This window comes from Buteo buteo, chromosome 12 (genome assembly GCF_964188355.1).
Source record: "Buteo buteo chromosome 12, bButBut1.hap1.1, whole genome shotgun sequence".
NCBI classification, from domain to species: domain Eukaryota; kingdom Metazoa; phylum Chordata; class Aves; order Accipitriformes; family Accipitridae; genus Buteo; species Buteo buteo.
This window is the reverse complement of record NC_134182.1, coordinates 8,123,543-8,148,421: the sequence shown is the minus strand read 5'-3', so window position 1 is coordinate 8,148,421 and position 24,879 is coordinate 8,123,543. Positions and strand designations below refer to the sequence as shown.

At 43.3% G+C, this 24,879-nt stretch overlaps 1 protein-coding gene, 1 long non-coding RNA gene and 1 other non-coding gene across 3 annotated transcripts; 1 reads left to right on the top strand and 2 right to left on the bottom strand.

The window, feature by feature from the left end:
• Positions 1 to 1,534: 1,534 nt before the first annotated feature.
• Positions 1,535 to 6,792, bottom strand: LOC142037565 (uncharacterized). Its single transcript, XR_012652403.1, has 4 exons — positions 6,656 to 6,792; positions 6,271 to 6,401; positions 5,925 to 6,031; positions 1,535 to 1,632 (listed from the first exon to the last, which is right to left on the bottom strand). It is a non-coding gene; the product is annotated as an uncharacterized LOC142037565 (long non-coding RNA).
• Positions 6,793 to 6,954: 162 nt separating this feature from the next.
• TRNAT-UGU (transfer RNA threonine (anticodon UGU)) lies at positions 6,955 to 7,027 on the top strand. The gene has a single exon. It is a non-coding gene; the product is annotated as a tRNA-Thr (tRNA).
• A 913-nt stretch (positions 7,028 to 7,940) lies between these two features.
• Positions 7,941 to 24,879, bottom strand: HHIPL2 (HHIP like 2). Its single transcript, XM_075042021.1, has 9 exons — positions 24,457 to 24,879; positions 18,183 to 18,835; positions 17,074 to 17,217; positions 16,385 to 16,716; positions 14,813 to 14,939; positions 14,287 to 14,432; positions 12,668 to 12,749; positions 9,422 to 9,504; positions 7,941 to 8,607 (listed from the first exon to the last, which is right to left on the bottom strand). The coding sequence occupies exons 1-9, from the start codon at positions 24,877 to 24,879 to the stop codon at positions 8,231 to 8,233; spliced, it is 2,367 nt and encodes a 788-aa protein (XP_074898122.1). The 3' UTR covers positions 7,941 to 8,230.

The window sequence follows — 24,879 nt, the reverse complement described above, 5'->3', positions numbered from 1 at the left end:
CTTTTCACAGTTTATGTATTATTTATTACACATGAATCTTTCCTCCATCTACCTTAAGAGAGCTCCAGAACAAAGAACAATTTATTCCTTGATTAGCACAGAGACTGTCTGCCTTTGGGACTCAGATGTGTTTCACAGGAAAGGGAATGTGAGCACTTGGGGAAGGTGCCTGATAGTTGTGGCAGGTCTTTTCTTTTGCCTTTCCCAGTAATTGAAACCCAGAGAAGACCCACACATTTGTGTCTTGCTTGGGTAGCTGCATCCTCAGTTGAGCCAAGTATTCAAACCCTTGCATGCAGGCCATGGCTGAAACAACAGCCTCCCATCTACAGCAGTGCTGATCACGCTGGGACACATTCCCATTTCCCTACCTCCCACTGAGTTGCAAAAGGAACTTAGTACCTATAGCTTTACAGCTGCTTGGAAAAAAACATCACAAAAAGTTTATTTAAAACAAGGATTCTGATGCCTGTTAAGCAGCTTTGTTCCCTGCGTCTAAAAATGGCAACAGAAAAATGAACCTGTTCTTTTTTTTTTTTTTTCCAGAGGCAGGGAGTTTTCAGCCATCCTGTTGCTACATTTTTATTCCATTACAGCCCACTTGAAAACTTATGAGTCTATTTTTACACTGATAATAATAAGACTTTGCATTTATAGAGCATGCTACAAACACACATGTCTGCCTTCCCTTTGGGAGGCTGAGAGGGAAGCGCTGGACAGCTATGGAAAGAGGGCACAGGGTTCAGTAGCAGAGTCCATATCAGAGTAAGGATGGGGACTCTGGATCTCCCGGTTCCTCTGCCTCAATCTCATTCCTGAATTGTCTGTTTTCCGAATAATTTTAAAAGCTTGCTTGGAAAATATGATCAGTACATTTTTAGCTTGGTTTTCCTTGGAAAAGGGTTTATGTAACCACACTCATTGGCAATCCCACTCCCAAGTAACTTTCAAATCTGCTAACTGGTTTCAGCCAAATTTGAGAGGACTAACAGCCTCAAAGATGGTCCTACATTCTTGTGCTTTTTGGAAACCAACAACTGAGCAGAGGCCTTCAGATGAGTGTCTCCAGAGAGGGAGAATGCAGCTGCTCTACACTCTGCTTGGCAGCACAAACATGCGTCCATGTGGCTATACATACACAAAGATACATGTTTAGTGAATATAAATACACAAACATACATGTTTAGTGACAGACCAACCAGCACATGGACAGTTATGGGCCAGCTATTTCCTGCCTTGTGGACTTCTACAGGGGACATGTGAGGACAAGAAGCCGGGCGATGGCAGCACACAGTTTTCAACATGCTGTCTCTTTTGGGCACCTGGCGTAGCTGACATGCGGACCAGGGCTGAGGGGCACCGTGCAGCCATGCCTCGTCTGCAGGGAGCTCTGGGTAGATTCAACACGGTTCAGGAGGTGAAAAGCACACCCAGCCAGAGGACAGTGCATGCGGCTTCACTGGTCGGAGCACGGTGAGACACGTGTTACAGCACTTTCTTCACCCACCTGCTGGCAGACGCCAGTCCCTCTGGTGCCTGCAGGAGAGGAAGCCCTCATGCTCTCCCAGAGAGGTGAAGCACTGGGTGATAGCTCTCTGTCCCTCGCCAGCTGGATTCCAGGAGTGTCTCTGTCTTCAAGGCAAAGGCCAGGCATGGTCAAGCTCTTTACTGCACTTTGAAGAACACTATGTCCTTCGGCTAAGACACAGGCCTCCTAAATGTTTTTGACAAGGAGGAGATCTTTTTGAAAGTAACATAAATAGACATAACTTCTTTTTAATCCAGGGCAGGAAAAAAAGAAATATTCTAGCTGTTTCTCAAACTACGTAACTGTCATGAAAGCATATTTCACTTTTAGCCAGGTTAGCTAGCTTGGAGCAGGTAACATCTTGATTTTTCAAAGATGCGAAGGATCACCAGCTACCTTATTATCACAATCGGAAACACTTTATTATAATAAATAGCTTCAAATCTGGTCTGGATTGGAGAAGTAACTCTGAAGCAAACAAAATTAGATTACTGCTTTCTTGTTTCAGGGAGAAAATCATAAAGCATTTGAAGACATCTCTTCTGCTTGGATCCCCCACATTAATAGAAGTGCATAAGATGCATGTTAGTTTCAAGGAAAAAAAAAAAAAAGTAACTGTATCATGTTCCACAACAGGAGAGCACAATGAGGCAGAGACAGAACTGTTACTCTGGAGTATGACTTGACAATAGTGATGGCTTTTCCATAGAAAAGTACTGATGTTCAAATATGAGTGATGAGCACCACAATACCCATTACATAAGCTGGCCTACAAGCAAATAGAGATGCAAGGAATATGATTGTCTTTACATTTTCCTTGTGCACTATGTCACCTTTCTAAAAAAAAAAAAAGAGTGAACTGAATTTTCAGACACACTAGTCCCCAACTCCTCTTCAGAGCTGCACAAAACACTGTTAAAAAGGCATTAATTTTTTTTTGCATGTGATACTGGATGTTTGTCCAAAAGAAGTGTATTGAGACTACCAAAGTAATTTTGAAAGGTCACCATATCTGTTGCATGTTTGAACTTCTTTCCTATGGAAAGCAGAATGTCAGAGAAGGGGAGGGGGGACGGAGTAGGGATGCAAGCAGCGCACAAGCTCATATCTGGAAACAGCCTTCACAGCACCTTATCCAGCCTCTGTTACACAAGGTAACTGATAGTGGAAAAATCATAGGAGGTTAATTTTCATGATTTTTATCTAGTTCTAGCTCATGTTTTGTATCCAATGGTTCAAGGACAAGTGGATCATTCCTGTGCAATTTGAAGAACACTGGTTTCTAAAAGGATTGTTTGGGTCAAAACTGCAGAACAACAGGACACTTCCTGAGGCATATCTCAATGAATTAGGACTTAAAGCTTCACATGCAGAGGACAAGGCAGGCCTCAACCACATGTTGAGATCCTTCAATGCCTAAAATACCCCAAGGACCAGCTCCAAAAGCCAAACTCAGCAGGAACTGTTCCCCTGATTTTAATAACATTTCACTCAAAATAATCCTTGCATTTATACAAGACAAAGTAATCCATCAGCACTTGTGAATTAAAATGAATACATTAAACTCAAGACACATTTTGGTTACTACAGAGTTTCTTTAAGAAAGAAAACCAACAGTACTGAACCCCCAGAATGTCCCATTTCATAAAAAGACTGAAGCTGTGCTGCAAGTCCCTTCTCACAGAGGTTGACAAGGAAAGGCAAGCATGCCAATTTTGCTGACCTGTACTGCTGCTGAGATAATCCCAGGTGCCCTAGGCTGCACCCAGGACACAGAAAATCAGATGTGAAGAGGACAAAGGTAGGCAAGCCACAACAACCTGTTAGGAGACACACCACGTCTGCAGAGAAAACTGTCACTGCTATTTATTTCGTACTGCCGCAGCCCAAAGCTGGTAGCTGGTTTGTGCAACAAAGAACTGAATCCTGCAAAACACCAGTAAAACTGAATTCAGCAGGGAACTGGATGGCAAGCCAGGCAAAGAAATTTAGAAAAAGAGAATACTATAGTATAAGAGAATTTCTAGGGATAATTCATGAACCAGCTGTCTGAAGAGTCATTCCTTTGGTTCACTTCTCCTGTTAGCATTTGAATGCAAGACATGGCAGTAGGATCATATGGATGAGATTAGCTCACTGCTCTTAACGAGAAGACGGATGTAAATTTACAGCAACATGGTTGACATCTGCAGACTGACACCAGCTTTACACACAGTTAAGCACACATTTGTTCAGTGGGGCTGTTAAGGACAGTCAGGAAGCTAATCAGAACAAGTAATTTTTTAATAACATCCTTGGTCCAGACTGAGGGCAAAACTACATCTATTCTTACACTAGCCACTCTACTTTCTAGCTTGATGCCTGTCCTTGGTGTAGAGAAGGTCTAGGATATATATTTCAAATCCTGCTCCTTCTTAACATCTTTCCTCAGGAAGGGGAAACTTTTCTGCATACTGCTCCCCATAACTTTCAGCATTTCTCCCCACCTTAGGAGTGTCTGTCTTACAAAACTCTTCTACATAAAAAAAAAAAAAGCCAAATGTGTTACACCAGCAAGCCAGTTTGCAAAGAGCCTGCCAGCTTGCTTTCATAGGGCCTTTACTAAACAGCTGCTATTACCCCTCCACTTTTATCAGCATTAATTCACTGACCCAGATGAAAAGAATGCATGCTTCGGAAAGCCCTGATTTTTAGCAAGGGGGACACACAACACAAGTTTAATCTTACTGCAAATCAGCAGAAATTTTACAGAGCATATTTAAAGGTGGATCTTTACATGTTTGGCACCTCTTTAAAGGTAAATTGTCCTACAGTTTGGGTTTTTTTAAATCTGTGTGGTAAAAATTCACTCTTTTCAGCATTTGAAGTCTGTTACAGCATTTTCCTCATCCTCTCACGCAGTACTTAGGTTCCACCTAGCGGATTTCAACAGCAATAAACAGATTAGACACGCATTTTATTGCCTAAATGCTTGATTTTTAAAAATCTGTGTGTCTAGTTGGAGAAATATTCATAGAGTCTTCTTTAGACATGTAATTTATTTTGCCACCTCCATAAAAATTCTCTTGGTCCTCTGATGGGAATTTTCCAGCTACAGTTATTCTAGTTTAAACATCTAAAGCAAAAGGGTATTAAATTAAACTAAAGCTTATTCCTGTGCAAACGAGATTGAGAGGATGGGCTGGCTAAGAGCATTAGCAGCTTGCAGACAGGAGCTATGTAGTGCTGCTGTACCTGTTAAATAAAGCAGCTGCTGTGTCCCTCTCCAGCCAGGTCGCAGCAGGCTATCTGCTCACTAGCACAACTTGGTTGGTACAAACCTGTCACGCCCAGTGAGACGTGTCTCGCTTAACTGCTGACATTTTCAGCATCGACTCCCTTCACAGTCAACTGAGAAACAAGCACTTCTAGACCATGATTCGGATGACTTATTTTAGAGGTTTACCTTTGGGTGAGATGAATTGCATCCTAGAAGTGTCTCATTTCCATTACAAAGAGAAGCTGAAGGGCTTACTGATAGCATGGTACCTCCATTATACATCCTGAATCCCACCCAGTGTCTGGCTAAGACTTTGTCTGCTACACAGCATTTGAAGCGTAGCCCACCTTGCAGCGAGCTCTGAACAGGCAGCAGAAGGGATCTGGAAGCAGGGCAACCACGGCAATTACAGACTTTGCCCCTAAGTTAAAAACAATAGTGACAGGTAGCCATACTACCACAGAAAACTTAATTTCAACACCTCTGTTCTCAGAATACCTCTCACCCTGCTGCTCAGCTCTGTTAGACTGATGAAGGTAGGTTTGTCTTACAGCAGAAGCGTAAGACAGTTCTGCTCCTACCTACTTTAAGGTTATAAACCAAGCTATGCTTCTATTTCAGTTCCCTGAGGCATTAGTAGAGCTTTACCAACTCTAAAGAGTCACTATCTTCAAAGGGAAGGAAAAAAAAGCAACCATCAAAGAAATGTGAAACTCCATGAATTTATCAGCTGCCATATTAGAGGTCAAAAGCAGATATTTTAAAGTAATTTTAGTGTCTTACATAAACAACAAGACAGAGTTCACCAGAACTGGTCTAGTTTGTCCGCAGAGATCATATCCATTTAAAGAGAAGGTGAAATTAAAAAAAAAAAAAAAAAAAAGAGGGGAGCGGGGGGAGAGTTGACCTAGTTCATGATTTGTGGAGTGTGGGATGGATGAAAAGTCTTTAACTCCTTAATGCAGCTTTTTCTGTCTATTCTAATTTCAAGGAGCTTTACTCTTGATCACACGCAGTTTGAGGCTTGCACCCAGCAAATCATGTCTGCTTTTCTAGAATGTGATTCCAGTGTGCAGCAGAACTGCTCAGATTTATTACTCTATAGCGGCGTCTCTCAATTTCCTCCCCACGGCTTACCTTTTCACCTTCACCTAAACTTTCATAGAGGAGGGCTGCATGTGACAGACTGTCTCTTTTATGCAAAGAAAAGGAGAAAATCTTCAGTAGTTTCAAACTTCCTTGCTCTGTAAAAATGAAGAGAGAAACTAGGGCTACACAGTGCCTCTCTTGCCATTGGGTTCATACCCTAGTCAACCTGGACTTGTGGTTTATCTGCATGATAATTAAACCCGCTTGTCTGTAACAGTTTTCACAAAACCTGAGAAGTTTTAGAACACCAAGTTGATTACAATCTCTCCATTTAAACTTTTTTTCCCCCCACTTTGCACAAAACCGTATGTAACCGTATGTTGTACAGTCTTACCTCCCAAAATCTCGAATCAGGTCCCACCACAAGGAGCAATTGTTCCCTCCTTCACAGCACGGAGAACACTGCTAGATGGCCCAGAGGCTGGAGAACATGGTAGCGATCCTCTCATGAGCCTCAGTTTCCCACTGAAATACATGCACCACAGTGGTGGTCTCACTCTAAATTTGCAGCAGGTGCGCCCACCCCTCGATAAAGGGGGAAGCCCCCCCTCCGTTACCCTCAGGTGACATCATACAGGTGAGTGTGTGGGAGGGCTGGGATTTGGATACCCACACCCACCCACACCCTCCGTGAAGCACCCCCGGACAGCCCCAAGGGGCAGGAGGCCCGGTGGGGCCCCCCGGCTGCAGGGGTGTGAGGAAACCCGGGTGGGCCTTACACAGCTTCGCCTCTGCTTGCAGGGGGGGGCGGCTATTTTCCATTGCCGAGGCCTGAGGTGCAGCCCGAGGCCTAGCGGGCGGCAGGCAGGCAAACCCGCGGCTGCCGCAGCGCCCGCCCGGGCCTGCCGGGGGCCACCCGCCGCGTCACGGTCATACAGCGAGAGGGGGCCGGTGGGCGGCCGGGGTCGGTGGGCGGCCGGGCCCGGTGCGCTCCCCGGCCCCGCAGGAACCGGCCGGCAGCGCGGGCGCCGCGCGGGGAGAGGAACAGGAGCCGTCGGCGGGGCTGGAAGTGATAGGTGGCTCCATAGCTCAGTGGTTAGAGCACTGGTCTTGTAAACCAGGGGTCGCGAGTTCGATCCTCGCTGGGGCCTCCCGAGCTTTTCCCCTCGTGGTTTTTTGGTTTTTGTTTTTTTTTTTTCTCTTTTCCCTCCTCTGACCTAAGTGGGGAGTTTCGCTCCGCAGCCGCGGAGCCGAGGGGACGGCGGTCTGCCGGCTGAAAGCCGCGGCAGCAGGGTGCTACTTTTTGCATCCCTAAACGGTGCGTCCAGAGGGTGGCGGTAGGAGACAAACGTAACATGGCAACTGAAAAGTGACGTCATTTGCTTGGCTCCCTCGCAGGCCAAGTGTAAGCCAGGCCCTGGCTCTGCCACACAAATACGCACACTTCCCTGGAAAAGAACATTCGCGCGTTGTTACCGCCCCGCTTCCAACGTGGATAATGCACCCCCACAGTCCACGCTGTCCCAATTCTCCTTGCAGCACCCCACCGCAAATTAATTTCGCAGCATGCTCCACATAGGAAGGAGCACCACTACTGCCAGGGCGTCCCACAGCCCTCCAGCTCAGCTCTAAATCCATGCTGTTCCCAGGGAAAAGAAAAGGCTCAGGCAGGGAGAGCTGCAGCCAGTAACCCTGCACCCAGCCCTTAACCTGCTCTCCAGGAGGACAGAATCCAACCTACGTTGTGTTAGGAGCCAGAAGATGGTTCAATCCAATTGCTCAGCTGTAACTAGGATGTTTGAGGATTGCTTGGTTTCTCTTGCTTTGATTTTTAAGGTTTGCTGAACATTTCCAGCCCTTACTGAATCCTTTGGAACCTGCAGGTGACCGTGATCCATACCATGAAAAAATATTGCTAAAAAAAATGTCTAAGTTCATTGTCTGAAAGACAACTACTCTTACAATATACTTTTCACTGCATTTCAGTTAAGGGGGGGCAGGAGGGAGAGGTCTATTTCATATTCTTAGATAAAAGACGAGGCCTGAAAGTTGGATGCACTTGGATTTATTAGACAGTCATACACAGACAAATCTTACCCATGAATGTTCATCAGAGACTCTCATAACTACTTGTGTCAGAAAAGGACATCACAGCAGGATTTGCAAAGAAAACGAGACTGGTGCTGTTAAGGTTTAATAGAACATACATAGAAACTGCTAATGCTGACAGTAATGGAGGCATACCTGGGAGCACTGGCATAACAAGTGAGCTGATTCTCTTATTTGGTCATTATTCACAACATCTGTTTCACCATCTTATAAGTGACTTGCTGTTTCTGGGACATCACTGAGCTTCAAGAGCTGCTTCTTAATCTACTCTCATTCCTCCTCTTCTCCAGTTTTTCCTTAGCTAGTGTTGCTTTCTTTGGAAGAAGCTTCTTGTTTCTGGTTAGGTGGAAGCTCTTCTTTTTTGGCAAAGGTGGTGCTGGTGTAGTTCTGGAAATGTGTGCAACCTTCTCTTCCTGCTTTGTCTTGTGAAGTTTAGCCTCAGCTTTGATTTTCTGTCTCTTTTTACCAGATGGAGCTGGTTTCACTGTTGATGCTTTTATTTTGGTGGATGGGGTCTTTTTAGCTTTCCTAGAAGAAACTGTTGGGATGGCTGCGGTGGGAGTAGAAGATTTTTTCAGAGGCTTGGTTGTTGAAGGTTCATTAAGCAGCTCAAGGACAGTCTCTGAGGAAAAGTAATTAACATGGTTCAGCATCCCTGCTTTAAGGCAAAAGGCTAATTCAGAGATACAATTGATATAAACCCTTATTAAAGCTACAGTTAAGAAAAATAGCTGACATTCTGAAAGAAAATATACACACACTTTGTAAACCTCTTTCCTTCCGTCAAAAGAGCCTTGAGTTTCTTGGAAATAAAATTTGTTTAGTTTTAGAAATGATGAATGTATGTTTAAGGAAAATAAGTTGAGACAGAATATGATGAAAGCTTGCACACTTCTTTGGCAGACTTAACAATATAAATTTTTCATGTTATACTAATATCTGGAAATCCCAGACAAGATAACCTCAACTCGCTAAACACTGTTTCTACTCAATAATAAGATGTAACCCCTGCCCTAGCTGCATGGGACATAGGACAGAAAAAGGCCAGGAGAAGGGAAGATTGACTCCCCTAGATTTACAGAGAGGGGATTATTTGACTCAGGGAGCTTGTCACAGAGCCAAGGACAGGTGCTCAGGACTTCCCAGACCAAATCCAATACCTGAATCAAAACCATCAGTTCCCTTGTGATGCCCATTTACACTATTATTTGGCAACCCTTAGGGGAAAAAAAAAATTAAAAAAAATCAGAGACTGGGATTAAGAAAAGGCATGGTGCCTATTGGATGGCAGAAGCACACATTAAATGTGATAAACTAACTTCAGGATTGCTCCTGCTCAATGCTTTAGTTTTTAAGACTCCTGAAGATTTCAGTCACATGCCTGTAAGATGGTTATATGTTTTGCTTCTCAGTAAAGTTAAAGCCTAACAACTTACTTGCACGTGGAACAAATGGTATCCGTTTGCTCTTTGTTTTCACTGGAACAGGCTTGTATTTACACTTCCCTGGTGGAGCTCTCCTTGAAAAACAGAAAGCGATATGCAGATATCTGAGAGATTGTTAAGGAAGTTTATTTATTCGAGAGGCACTCATCAATCCCCTGTTGTCATTTGCCTCTGCTGGAAGAGGCATAAAAGCACTTTAGGCATCTAGAGTGCAATGTAGGTGGAATTTAAGAGCCTAACTCAGGGCTACAAGCCATAAAATCCCTGTCTGAATAGCAATAGCAGCTGGAAGGCTGCAGCTTCTCTTCTACCACCCTTCTTTCTGGTCAACTTTCAGCCATCAGGCTGTTTGGACTGTCTTTATCCAATATCAATAGCTGGTTTGTTTGTGTGGGGGATGCTGGCCTGCCTGCATGAGCTTGTAGCCTACCACTAAATTCAAGGATGCTGATTAGGCATGTTCAGCTACATGTCCTGCTGCTAGAGGCACGGCACAGTGCTGGTTTTAGAAGCCTGGTGGATGCATTGGTTGAACTTCAGACTATCAGTAACTTTGGGTTGTCCTCACGATGTTGGCTCATGCATCCCACCTTGAAGTGGAGGAGTCTCATTCATGCACATCAGGTTTGTCAGCAACAGCGCTTTCCACTCACTCGTGGTGCAATATAAGGATCTCTGTACATGCAGCCCAATACTCCCACACAGCCCCACAAAAGTTAGTGTGACCTTCAAGGAGTGCTGCTTCAGACACATAGTGCTGCAGCAAGAGGGGTGAGAAAGGAAAGGAACAGGCAAGGAGGGAGGAAGCAACAACCACAAAGAAAATGTATCTGCAATCCTCTCCTGCCATTCCCTGACAACTTCCCACAGTACCAAAGCATCCAAAAAAAAAAAAAAAACCCAAAAAGCACATTTTCCCAGAGGTAAAGCTGTCACATGTTAAATGACAGGAAGGTGGATACAAAGAAGAGCAACAGACCTGCATTTTCTGTTGCCCACTAAGAAAACTGCTGTAAGACAAATAAGAACAGGCTCTTCCAATTTGGCATGCTTGACAGCACAGAACAGAGCAAAGCATAACCTAAGGCATCACATTTTCTTGTTACTAGCATTCTCCTTCAGACAGGGGCAGCAGCCAAGTGCTTCTTCCATGCCATTTCAATTTAAAAAGAAAGTTACTAAAGCAGGGTTGTTGGCATTGCTTGTGGGTTGTTGGTTTGTTGTTTGTTGGGGTTTTTATTGGGGGGGGGGGGGCGGGACGACAACCCATCCCCCTTCCCCCCCCCAATCTTTTAAAGCACCTTTTAACACCTCTTCCCTCTGCTCCTGACTGAAGGGATTTGGTGCCAATCCAGGCGGAGGCACACCAGCCACTCCGCTGTCTCCAAGAGCACTGCTGGAGAGGCAAGCTGAAGTGGGTGCATGGGGCACTGCTGCCCTCGGTTTCCCTGGGAGGTTCCTAGGCAAGTCTGAGTTGCCATCAGGTAGATGGCAGTGGCCCTGCCAACAGTTTGAAGCGGGCATTTGTGCAGCTTGCTGCCCTTGCCAGGTGCTTGCTGAAGTGCAGGGAGCAGGGAGTGTGTGGGCTGCACAGACTGGGACTGCACCCTTCAGAGGAGCTAGTTATCCCAGCCACCGCTCACAGTGAGACAGAAACCAAAGAATCCTATAAACAGCATTAAAACGCAGAGGAGAAAGGACAAATCTCCACTCATGGTACAGTCAGGAGGAGGCCGGAGTACAACCTGGGATCTAGAGGTGTTAAGACTCTCTGCTGCAGGGCCAAGCAAGCTCAGCCTCCGGAGGAGCCGTCAGTGCTTTGCAAACTTGTCCGGGGTATGCAAGTGCTTAAGCAAATAGACAAGAGCAAAGCTGAGCAGAGCAGCCTCCAGGCTAAGGTAAATAAGGGGAACCAGAAAATACAAGAATAAATTCCGAAGAGCCAAGGGAGTAAGTGCCTGGTCCTGCTCCAGAAATGATGGATATGAAGCTCCAAAAACACAGGGAAGAGCTGGCTTCTTTCCAGAAAGCCCTTCTGAGCAGTGAAACCATTGCACTCCTGGCAGGGCCTTGCTGCCCCCCATGGAGTCGTCATAACATGGTGCATTACTGCACACCAGTCCTCAGGGCAGGCAACCTCCTGGAAAGGCTGCCGCAGGCTGCTTGTGAAAGAGAAAGCTGCATTTCTCCCTTTACAGTGGGAAAGAGGAGAGGATTTATCATCCTGATAGTCTTCGTGATGCATTAAGGAGTGGCATTGGGACTGCAGGGATTTTTCATGAAATAGAGCATGCTCAAGCTCTCAATGTTTATGCTAGCTCACAATATTTTTTTTTTTTTTTTTTTTTCTGGTGTTACATTTTGGTCAGCCACAGTTAATGCAGTTCAAAAGCTTCCTGGCAGATAAGCTGTTAAAGGCAGGAGTCCCTTCAAGTAGTTACAGCAAGTAAGAGACTCAAGTTCTTATTCCCATCACCTTGGTACAGAGCTTGAGTTAGCAATCTAGCTTTGGATTTAACTCCCCAAGAAAACATAACTTGTTTTCTTCATTTTGTTAGTGTCCAAGATGTCAGCAACAGCACAGATGCCTTAGAACTGTATCTGCTTTACAGGGTGATTTGTAACTCATTTAACGCTTTTTAGCAAGATCCAAAAGCTTGGGAGGGGAAAAAGTTACATAAGCATGCTTATTATTGTAAAACTAGACTTTAACAGGGATAACTGCTTAATGGGGAAAAAACATTTTGCTTGGACAAACTCAGGTTCAGGCTCTAATTATTATTTGAATACTGCACAAACCACCAGGATTCACTGTTCTTTGTGAAGAAAACTAAACTGTGGACTGCAATTTATTTATTTATAGGAAAGTGCATCACAGATATTTGATATCATGACCCTGGAGGATATGGACTGTCATTTTTTAAACACCACAGTGCTATACTTCAAATATGCAGCCAAGGAGACATTATTTTGATCCTTACTGTCCCAGACCTTTAAGGTATCTGAACCCTGTCTATTTCTGGGTGCACAGATATGATGAGTGAAGAATAAATTTGCTAAAACTGATTAAAGGTGCACCAGATGTATGGTGGGTGAACAAAAAGAAAGAACTGGGTGTGGAGAGAGATCAATGAGATTAGTATCAGTAGTACTTAGCATTCTGTCTCCTGTGATAGCTGGAGAATATGTGCTGATTACAGAAGAATTTAGCATGGAAAAACATCTTTAATTACTAACCTTGCAGGATCAATAAACTTGTATAGTGATCCATGTGGTGCATAGGCACTGGGATAAGAAGTAGACATAAAATACAGCTCACCTAGATGAAAGTGAAAAAAGAAAACCAGTGTTAGATTCAAGTGCCCAAGCTGAATCCCAGTTCTGCATTTCCCTGTCTTTCCTGGCTCTTCACCAATTCACATGCTCAGAAAAGAAAACCCCTTCAGTTACTCCCTCAGTAGTGTCTTACTTCCAAGAAGTGGGGTTTGGTCTCACCCTGGCCTGTGCAGGTGGACTTCCAGGGACACCAAATGATCTCTTGGTTGCAGCAGGGTTCTACACAGAACCGGCAGCTCTCAGTCGAGCACAGTACCTGAGCAGGACTGTCATTACCTCATGTCAGTGTCCCTCCAAAAGTTTACTTCCCTCTGTATAAATGTGTATTTTTTAAACTTGTTTGTACCAAAGCAGAAGCCAGAAGCTACAAATAGAGGGGAAGGCCACACAACAAATATTTAGCCATCTCATAGTCATACCAAAAACATCCAACCAGAGCTAAATTAGCTAATCCATAGAAGACAGAAGCTTCTTATTCTTGTGTGGTTGCTGAGGAGAGCAACTACTCCTCATGCCTTCTCTTCAGCACCCACTAGAACAATACTCAGGCAAATTATAGGAGCTTGCAAAAGAGGCAAAACTGTTGTGTTTCAAATTACATGACAACACCATATTTGTTTCTAAAAGAACAACCAGTAGAAGAGACATTTAACATCCACTCATTCCACATGTTAGAACAGTTAAAAATTGTAGACATTTCACAACAAAGCCTGCATATCCCTGCATCTTTGATAAAATATGCTAGCCAGGTGGTCTAGGATCTTTTCATTACAAGCAAATCTCTTTTCTGCTGAATCATGAAGCATCAGAGCTCACTAAAACACATCTGTGTTCTCAAAACACTTGCAACCACTTTTTGTATTACATAGCTCTCTGTCAGGAGACTGTACAAAAGTGAATAAAGTATGCATTAGTACTTTCACCTTGGTGAAAATCTGGTCTTTGTGACCATAGCAATAATCCTATTCACTGAGACATTTCCACTAAATTTTAAAATGAGTGGCTCGCCTCATCCCCAAATAAAGCCTTGGTCTACAATTCACAGTGTGAAGTGCTGTTGTGAATAAGACTGAGGTATTTATACTAATGAAGTGAGGGAATTTCAGATAAGCTGTAAGAACTCAAGCAAGAATGAGCTGTTACAATGAAAGAACAAACTGCATTGATATAGTCTTTTCATTAATGAAACCATATAAACAAGTAACAACAAAAGGACAGGGGAAGGCTGAAACGAACAGGAGTTCAAACTCCTTAGAGAACCTGGAGCATTCAGACTGCAAATTCACCTGAGAATCTGTCTCCTGAGCTCGCCATCAAGCCCATCTGCAATAGCCTCACAGGGCAGGAGACCTCTCTGAACCACATACCAACCCTACCTGCCATGCAGAGATAGCCACAAACCTGTTTTGCAGTGCCCGCTCTCTAGTATCGTGAGGAGCAACATAATTTTACACATTTGCCCTACAATACAGAACCGACAGTACAGTTTCCAGTAAAGGTATGGCTAACATGATACCCACCTGCTTCATCCTCAGCAAATGAGCTGATGAATTTGCTGTAAGAACTGATCATTCCAGGGAAAGCACAAGCTCTTGTGCTGCCAATGCAGATATCTTGCTTCTTCCACTTATTTGTCTTCTTATCTTCCTGTAAAGCCATAAGTCGACTAGATGAAAAATAAAACCCTGTGTTTTATGTTTCCATTATCAAGGTTAGTTCCTGTCAAAATCATGCATTACGAAAAAAAAAAGAAAAAAATGTCAGTGAGGACCCCGACTGTTGACTGGCTTTAATGGTTGTCTTTTGGAAAAATAGACCTGAACAAAAACAAACGTATCTTAAGGACTCTAAATTGGAGGAAGTGTACATTCCAACCAAAATGTTGTTACAGCAGTCAAACAGAGCACTTAATCTAATATACAGACATCTGAGATTCTCATTTACTCTAGCTCAAAAGGTTTTGGGATGCTCCAATATGCTTATTTCCCCACATAAGGCAAATGTGGGTACAGAATGGGAATTGCAGAGAAAAAAAATTAGTCTCACCCGTTCATGAAATCACCAAAAATATAAAGGCCGTTCAAGTTGGGCGATTCACATCCTCTGTATACATAACCTCCAGTGACTGACTTCCCCACGTTGCGGCTGTATGCAAATATTGGAAGAATGTCATCTGTAAACACAGAAGAATTAAAAAGTGAGAAAATTTCCATCCAGAGAGCATCAAAAAGTGATTGCTCAATGACACTGGCAAGCACAAAAGTGATTAGAAGGACCAGTACAGTTGAACAAACAGCATAGTTAATTTTCAGTGGGAATTCAGTAATTTACTCCAGAACAGACCCAGGGGCTTTAAAGAGCTTTCTGTGTAGTTGCTTATCAAGGCATAGTCATTACGATCTTCCATAACACATAGGACCAAGATTCTCTGCATCAAGTGAACAATGCAGAAAGGTATCAGCCTACAGGAAGTATTATTTTACAGGTTTGTGATTGCATCAATCATTTTAGCAGGGATTGTCTTTACAAATTCCAGTATTTTTAGAGAAGGGAATAAGATCAAACAATTGCAAGTTAACTCAACATCTCCATAGGTTTGCTGACTTTCTCAGCACAGAACATGCGTAAGTGTGCTACCTCCATTCAATGTCATGAGACTTATAAAGGCTTTGCCTCTGGCAATGTTAAAATTGAATTCAGCCCTTTCTTGGGTTAAATATCAGATCCCACAGAATTTTAGTCTTGTCCTCACTTTTTTCCCCTGGATCAAGTAGCTTGTCTTTAGTGATAAAGATAAAGATGACAAATGCAGTTCATTAAAAACCATAGATTAACAGCAAAACCTAATTCAGTTTTGTTGTCAATTGACCATCAGGCCATTAAAAAACCCCAAACAAATAAATAAAATACTTGAGCCATGCGGGTACCAGCATAGCAGAGGAGAAGTGTTGATAACACATACTCCACACTTGCCTGCTCATACAAATGTTTCAGAAACATCTACATGAGCTTGAGACCAGGTGCTTTCTTCCAACAGCTTAAGGAATATTATAATAATACCCAGTTCTTCTCCCATACTTTCCAAAGAGCACCAATAGCTACTCTTTTTTAAAGGCAGCAAGTGAGTTTGTCCATCACACCCACAGTCAGACCCAGAGCACAGCTTTTGGGTGTTCTGTTGCAGCATCCTGCTTGCTCAGGACACGCTGCCTCTTCCACAAGATTTGTTCAGGGTCTCAGCGTCAGCCTGGTCTATTCTCCTTAGCCATAGCTGTGGCTCAGAGCTTCTGAAGAAAACACAATATTGCTTTTCTACTTAAACCCAATCCATTACTTTCCTGACTTCACTGGGAAAACTCTGTCTGCAAAAGGCATAGGCTTCAACCCCAAACACCTTGTCCAGTGCAGTGCATAGCAGGCAATTCCCTGAATAAGCAGGGCATCATTTCATACCAACACTGCAGGTCTGTGGAGAAGGGGTTTCTGCTCTTAAGTAGTTAACCATCTCCATTTAACACACAACACTGGGTTATTTAGCTTCACTGGAAAACTGGTGCTATAGTCAACTGGATACATGTGTATAATAAAGTAATCTTCTATAAGAAACTTATTCCTTACCCAAAGAGGAATTGTGGCAAAGCTTTGTGTCATAGCATTCAAATCCCTCCTTTGCTCTCCAGCCGTAGTTCCTTCCTTTAACAATGATGTCTATTTCTTCAAACCTGTTCTGCCCAACATCCCCACAGAATATCCTCCCTCTTCCCTTTTTCGTGACAGGGTCCCCTCTGTCAACTGCACAGCGCCACATATTCCTGACCCCATAAGCATAAACCTCAGGGCGGGCCTTGGGATCAGACACAAATGGATTATCAGGAGGGATGCGATAAGGCTTTCCATCAGGGCTTTTTCCATCCACATCAATCCTCAAGACTTTCCCCAACAAAGTACTCCTATAGAGGACGACAGAAAAAGAAACCCCAGCATGAGAGCCAACTGAAAACACAAACAATTCTCTTTCTCTTCCCCCTTTCCAAAGGAAAAGTTATCTGCCCAAAAGAAATAAGCCAGTGGCTGGTATGCCTTGCAACCTGTTCAAGTCACAGAAGACTCTCCCCTCTCTAATCAACTTGGGTTCCCTCAGTTTTCAAAATGTAAAATTTTTATTTTTGAAATACCACATCAGACAAACTTACGGATGCACAAACACTTTCAGGAAGCACTCTTACTTTATTCTCCCACATTGTCTCATTTCCAAACCTTGTATCTTGATGAACAAGCTCAAAGCTTTCACCTGCCCTCCTACTTACTTGTTCTGAGCATTCCCAAATTTTCCAAAAGGGTCTCCAGCTTTCCCTCCATCCCCTGTGAATAGATACATATAGCCATCCACACTGAAGAGCAGCTGCCCACCGTTATGATTTGCAGCTGGTTCCTCAAGCTCCAGAAGATTCCTTTAAAAAAAAAAAAGGGAAGTCCAGATGTAGCTACTGGGAAGGACTACACATTCAGGTAGGCTGCAGAAATATTGCATCACTTCTACAGAAAAAAAAGCAAGATTTCCCAGCTGTACAGACCTGTCAGCTTTGTCAAATACGGTGCTGAGTTGCATCCTGTCTCCTGTGACCTGCAGCATAAGGCTGTCCGCCTACCTTACAGCAGAGCTCCTTTCAGTATGGCATCCCTTGAGGAAACATGTTTCCCATGAGCCATGCAGCACCATGGCTGCCCCATGCACTACAGCTTTGGCCTGCGCTGCATTAACACCTCTTGTGCTAGAGCTCACCCACCATGAGCACAGGAGTATCGCAACTCATCTGAAAACAGAACTGCAAATACACTGTGTGTTCTTCTGCAGGGAACACTTGTTGCCCTTTAAACTTTCATTGTGCCAGGTGGGTTCTCCTTTCTTATATGAAAACCAGTTGGTGAATTTGAGGGCTTCAGAAGCATCTTATGGTGATTGTGAAACTATAGAGAAAATAAGTCCACTATTAACAAATTCTTCTCCATAACTGAGAATTAGCTTTTTTTCTTATCAGAGGGATGGGGCAGGTGCACACATGTCAGATCAAATGAATGTATAGTATTGTAGTGAAGCTCCCCTGTTCAAAACACTTTTAGGGCAGATGTTAATTCCACAGTAGGCTTAAGGCTATTACTGCTCTTTAGAGGACAAGAATACAAGATGGAGAGAGAAGACGACCTGAAAGCCTAGATCCTGTGTCCTCTTTTCAGTTGCGTTTCTAGTATGGTGTGTGACCTTCAGCCAACCTGTCTCTGGTAGCTTCGTAGCAGGACAGTCACACACCTGAACCAGGGTGAGTGGGAATGTGCAGGTTCTGCAAGGAGGACGGACAGGGACAGAGAAAAATCATTTCTCGTCGTGGCATACAGTAGCATTCAAGATGAACTTTACCTTTCTGAGCGTGGATCAGCTTTGTTGGCATCAGATGCCAAAACCTTCAATTCACTGATCCTGATCTTTTCCACTCTGTTCTTATCCATGTATGAGTAATAGATGTAAAACTTCCTATTGTATTTGTACTTGGGGTGGAAAGCCATCCCCAGAAAGCCCCTCTCATCCCCTATCCACAGCGTAGCCAGCACTATACTTCTAATATCCAGAAAAGGCTCCTCCAGTCGGCTGCCATCAGGTAGGTAGACCCAGATCACGCCCACCTGCTCAGCTACAAACATGCGGTGGGTACGGTCATTCGCATGCACCATGAGCACCGGGTTCCTCAGGCCATTAGCAACCTCAGTCAGACAGAGCTGAAGGCAGCCTTTGTGGTCCTCCACCACCGAGCCCAGGTTGCGGTTGAGGGCTGTGTTCTTCAGCACATTGGGGAAGCAGTAGTCCTCATCGTGTAGGTGAAGGAGGTTGCAAAAGCGCGTCTTGTTTGTCTTGCAGCATTCTTGGATGTGCTTATCATTCGTCAGCAGACTGATGGTGGAGTAGCAGTTGAAATGAAACTCAGAACAGTAGTCAAAACAAAGTCCCGGGAGGTTTCTTAGAGGTGTCCAAGGGTTTTCTGCATCATAGAGATGTGCAGCATATGGAGAACATTCCTAGAAAGTAAAAGAAACTAAATATCTGGCTGTGTACATGCATCCAGAAGTCAAGACACCTTCATGGAAGCAAACAGATTAATAAAATGAAAAAAAGGCAGAGAACATAATGAGTCATCTTTGAAGTGGAGTAGTAGAAAGTCACTCAGACTATGGCCAAAGGGGATTCAGAGGTCAGTTTCCTTTACCAAAGCACAATCAGCTGCACCTAAATTATTCCCAACAAAAGTACATCTGTGGAGGCTGTGGATTCTCTGCTACTAGAGGGTTTTAAGGAAGTGACAGGCTACATTTTAAACTAGGTACTTTGTAACCTGTTCTTAACAGGTTGAGAGAAGAATATATTAACTCCCTCACTGCAGCAGCCCTTTGCACTATGGAGAACATTACTTCAGACTTCTCCAGACCAACAGTCCCAAATCTGGACACGTCTTTCACATCAGCCAGCATCACTGCCTTTTCCAGATACATTTAAGATTTTACTTTGTTAAGCCATTTAAGCCCATACCTAGGTCTAATCAAGTGTTAGGAAAGAAAGAAAACAAAACAGGTACAGGTTCACTCACACCTTCAACACTGTGCACAGCTCTGGTCCCCCTTCCCAAAAGCAACATGGGGAACAAATCCACAAGGACAGTCAAAGGATAGTGAAGAGCCACAAGGACAGTAAAATATACAGAACAGCTAGGTAAGGTGGGACTGAGCAGTCTTGCAGATTGGTGATTGGAGTAGGGTAACAGCCTGACAGAGGTGTGTGAATATCACCAGTGACATCAAGAAGATGGATGGGGCTCCCTTTCCCCCAGAAGAAAAATGAGGGAACATTAGATAAAGCTAGTAGGAGCCAGGTTAAAAAAGGTCAAACTCCACCAGAAGAAACTGTAGGTGCTAAAGATGTATATTGGTTAAATATACAGGCTAAATTAATCTTTGGTCTGATGCTGTACAACTTCAGTTATGTTCTTGCAGGCATAATATCACTGAAGCAGACTATAGCTGAGATTTAAAACTGATCCAAATAAGTAAATATCACCTTATGCAATTCATGTCGCTACCATTGAGACTATATGCGATCTCCAGGAAAAAAAAAATACTTCAGGCAACATTTTCAAGTGTTACTATGTGAAATTATGTTGCTTCAAATATCATTAAGTTTTTAGGTGTGTCAAATATAGCTTAAATACTAAAAGTCAGACATAGTGTTTGAATTCGTACCTAAATTTAAACTCCTCATCTTACAAAAATTCTGGGCCAGAACATCTATAAAATATTTCCATTAAAATCCCACCTCTATTTTAATCAGCACAAAGTTGCAGAAGTTAAAACAGAAGCAGCTAAATTCTACAGAAAGATTATTTTACTGGTTTTCATGGCAGCAACCTGAAACAGTCTATCCAGAGTTTTTACTGGGCACATATGTAGGAAGGTAAGTACATAGTCAAAGAATGAAGAACTACTACATTAGTATATTTTCTGCCTCATTAAACAAGTTTGCTTCATTAAACAATTCATTAAACAATTCATTAAACAAATCCTGGGCAGTTATACAAGCACTGACTTTTTTTTTTTTTAATGCAAGTAGCAGCCTTTCCAGGATATTTAATGTGAAAGCTACAAATCCTCATTCCAAACTTAGCATAACAAACTGTTTCCTTTGCTCACAGAAGAGCCTGAGGGCTTTTGGCCATCTTGTGAACAGATATGACTTGAAAGTAGTAAAGCCCTTTCAACTCTTGGATGGTGTAGAAAGTTTCTCACTTTTCATTGCTGCCATTTGGTTATCAAGCTGCACAGAATGAGCTGGTTTCTGTTGCTTCTGCATTGCAGCTGTAAGGAACCTCTCTCCTCTTCCCAAATCAGAGGTCCCCAGCCTGCAAAGGGGAGCCAAGTCCCCTACGCCTGTCCACGTGGCCTGACCCCAGCCCTAGATGGCAGAACCACACTATTTTTTCCATATTTAAGGTCTTCCCAGAATGAGGACGGGCACCATTAGACCCTGAGCGCTATCCCAAAAAACCAAAGCTTCAGGTAAGTGTCCTTCTGTTCTCACCTTCTTGAAGGTGAGCAGCTTTGGTACAGGGATTCAACACTTGGCTGGCGTGTTCCTCCCTTGATGCTTAGAGTCCTTTAATCATTGCTCACCCTCTCTGCTTTCACCAGTATACACTCACACACCCCTGAATATATTCAGTTTCTAGTTATATCATAGTTTTCGCAAAATATGGTGCTGATCTCAAGTGACTAGGAGACAAGAAGAGGTGACAGCCTGATAAGGTGTCACCAAGGCAAGGTGGGGGAAATTAAGCAGTCTAACCTGTGTGGCATTTTGAGTCCTGCGAAGCTCCCTCATTCCCACTAACATGCAGCTGCAGCTGGCTCACCACTCCATTGTGCACAAGCCATTTGCAGTCTAAAGCTCCTCTCAATTCTGTTCTGAAGTGATTACTTTATAAACACCTTCGAAAACTTTTCTAATTTCTCTCAATAAGTGGGAACAGAGTCCAGCTCCCAGATCAGCAATCTGAAAAGAAAAAGACAAAACCAGCTTCCTCTGAAACAAGGCATATTCTGACTGCCTCCGAGCTCCATCAATTCTGTTCTGCCAACAGTCTGCAGTTTAAGGGTCTCCTACAGTTCATCCTCCTAATAAGCGTAGCCCTGAGCAGTTGCCATGCTTTCCCAGCTGTTGGGCTTCCCATACAGTGTTTGCCCAGCAAACACCACCTGCAGCACACAGAGCCAGCAAGACACACAAGGTGGAGGCCATGCCTCAGGATCTATGTAAACTCCCAGGATTAGGTGGCCTTGCAGTCACTGTTGGTTGTCTGCTTTCATTTCACTCAAGCGTGCATGAAACAACACAATTAATCCCACTACTTTATAGAGTGGAAGAAGCAGAAGCTGCTAAGGTCAAGTTGATACTTCTTGCTGTTTTGTAATAGTTTTTCTGCAAAAAGAGTGTGCATTCAGCAATCAAGTCAGGCCTCGGATTAAAACTGGCTTAAAAAGCACATCGCTTTCCCTGCACTAGCTCCTATCCCATACTAATATCATGGCTTTCAAATCAGCTTGAACAAGGCTTAATTGGCTTTTTTTGTTTTTTAAGCCTTTCCTGTAGTAGCTTTCTGAATAGAGAAACATCCTCTCAGCCATCAGCCAAACAGCTGTTACTAGCACACGTAGCAAGGTTTGCATCCAGGGAATTTTTATAGCCATGCAACTTGCAGAACACCTCCTTATGAACATTACAGGCAGTTTTCAGTTTCATATTCAGTTTTTAAGCTAAATCCTAGAACAGCTCAGCTGAGGGTCAGACTCTAAACCTACAAATGCTTAGAACAAGTGTAGCAAGCAAAAATAGACCCAGATCTTGCCAGATGCAAACAGAAGCAGCTCTACCAGCAGAGCCAGATTGCTTTAGATGCCTCTTCTAGCCTGTTAGTTTGCAAGAGAAACATATCTGGTTTAGAGTGACAGCAGGAAATCCATGAACCAGAACACATCCCCTTCTAATCTTCTTCTATCTGTTAAACACACAGCTCTGCTGCCAAGGTAAGGTGCACTCCATGGCATCCTTCTTGGGCTCTGCGGGACCAGCGAGACTGCTGCAGTCACCAAAAGCAGCTTCCTCTGTGTAATGCTCAGCACTACTCATTACCACACCAGGAAGGGTAGGGGGGGAGGGAAAAAGTTGTCTGGTTTTTTTTTACTGTCTGCTGGTTTTGGCACTGAAGAAATACCTGAGTGAATGAGCTGCTTTGTTACAACACATCACTACTACTCTGATCTCCCCCAAAGATGTGAAATAATGCTGTTCTCACTAAATTACAGCGGCTACTAATTCAGGTTTATCCATAAGCACCTACACTTCTTCACTGAATTTGTCTTAGTCAAAAGACAAAAGCTAATAATATTATTTTGTCTACCATTGCTTCTGAGACTAATCTTTATGTCCCAAGTTCCATACAAATAATATCAATAAAAGCACTTGTTACCAGCAGTAGTTTATCTGAAGTCCCACCATACACAGCAGAAATAGAATTTGCACAATTATAACCTGATCACATATATGCATCTGTCTCTTTGTATTTGATGTGGCACTAAGTACATGTCAACATTTCACAGTTAGTGACTACAAGCTATCAGGATACTGCGGAGGTGATAGGCTGGAAACATCATCATTTTCCACCCCTTCCACACAAAATCATCATTAACAATTTGATCCAGCAAAGCAACATCACTAAAGCAAAAACATTTGGTAGATCTTTGCTCCTCTACTAATTCAACAGCCAAATAATATTTGCCAGAGAACCCAACCTCATTTTGATGGTTGTCATCAATTTGAACAGGAAGAGTAACACAACACAATCACAAGCTCCTCCCCAAAGATTTAACAGCAATCTTACTCTAAAAGATACAAGAAGAGTAATAGCTTATTACTTTGAATATCTATAAGACAATATAAGGGTGGTGGTGGGGTTTGCTACAAAATACACTTATAACAATTGCAAAATTAAATTATGCCCTGCAGAATGAGCAATCAAAGAAGCAAGAGTAATTTTTATAGTGTTTTTTTCTACTTGCAACACATAGAAAAATCTTCGTAACACCAACACTGGTAGTTCTGCTAGGACCTGTAAACACATCTTTTTCTGGTTTACCAACTATAAAAGAACAAACAACCCTGATGCTACCTTTTTCAGCCCTGGTGCTGAAGGGGTATTCCACCAGCCCCAAGGAGATGCCAGAATCTTGCCAGCATCCAAAAAAGAGTGGAAATATTTTGGTACACAGATAATATTTTAGGGCTAAGGAAGTATTAACTAGAAGAGTATTATGTGTTCTAAGTAAGATTAAGTGTGTCTTTTGGCTGCTTTGTGTTTTGGCACGCAGTAAGTCCAGCTTTGCATGACTAACAGTTGTTAAAAAGGTAGGTCAGTTCTGCCCTCTAATTACAGGGAGGCAGGGGAGCTCAGGAAGAACAGTGCCTTTGGTCTTTTCTTACTGCACAATGCCTGTTTCCATCAGCCAGGTGGACAGCAGGGAGATAGCACTGATGGAAATGCATGACTGAAGCCTCGGGACATTGCAGCAGCTGTGTGAAACCACTGCCTATTAAATTTTGTTCTACTTTAACAACCACTCCATTTGGAGCATCCTCAGCAGGAATACAATCAAAACACATCCTTCATGCAGTGCAGGGATCTAAACACTTTGCCTGGTAACTTCCATATCATTTGATCCTGTAGAATTTGTAATCCAGCACCTAGTAGGTGCAAGCAGAAAAATATTGATCTGTAACTCTTCCCTTCGTTATGAGAAAATTAGCAGACCAGCAGGATTCCAATCATCATCCGTGTTGGGCAATGCTTTCATAAATCATTATTCCTAGCAAACGTCACTATATATTGCCAGATACCACAAAGTGATGCACCTTACACAAAGCACTTTGCAAAATGCATGCTGAAGATTAGGTACCATTACCCTTGTCAGCCCACTTTTCCCCTCCTCCCATGCCTCTTTTCACAGCAACACAGCTAGCTGTAAGAGGCTATCAGAACCACAGTTGACCCCCAAATCAGCCCAAAGCACAGGATACAGGTACTATTTTTCTGCCCTACCTGACACAGGATATCTTTGATATACATTCCACACAACTTATGCCCCCGGGGATCAATATAATCCATGATATCCCAGTATTTTGCTGCAATGCTGTTGTCTCTCTCCTGATCGCAGCAGCCAAAATTTTCATAGGCAGAGCAGAACTCCAAGTGAAAAGGGGGCTGGAAAGGCGGCCTGTAATCCAGACACTGAGGATGCCCCAGCAGACTGCCTATCAGGCACAACAAGGAGAGGCAAAGAAAGACATGTGGGCAAAAAAAGTAAACTCCAGAGCTGCTGCTGCTCCTTCCACTGCGTTGCCAAATATTCACTTCCTTCAGTGTAGGTTTCTTGAGGTCAGATATACAGAAATCCTGGACTTCTTTATAGTATGGTTCATTCATCCTCTCCTTTTTATTAATTACAGCCACAGAGCTTAGCAT

Excerpts from the sequence above, each read along its gene's own strand:
- HHIPL2 (XM_075042021.1), bottom strand. The coding sequence starts at position 24,879 with ATGCTAAGCTCTGTGGCTGTAATTAATAAAAAGGAGAGGATGAATGAA. Across the intron at positions 18,836-24,456 it reads TCAAAGATATCCTGTGTCAG|GAATGTTCTCCATATGCTGC; the intron begins GTAGGGCAGAAA and ends TTTACTTTCTAG. Across the intron at positions 14,940-16,384 it reads TTGCCACAATTCCTCTTTGG|ATGACATTCTTCCAATATTT; the intron begins GTAAGGAATAAG and ends CTGTGTTTACAG.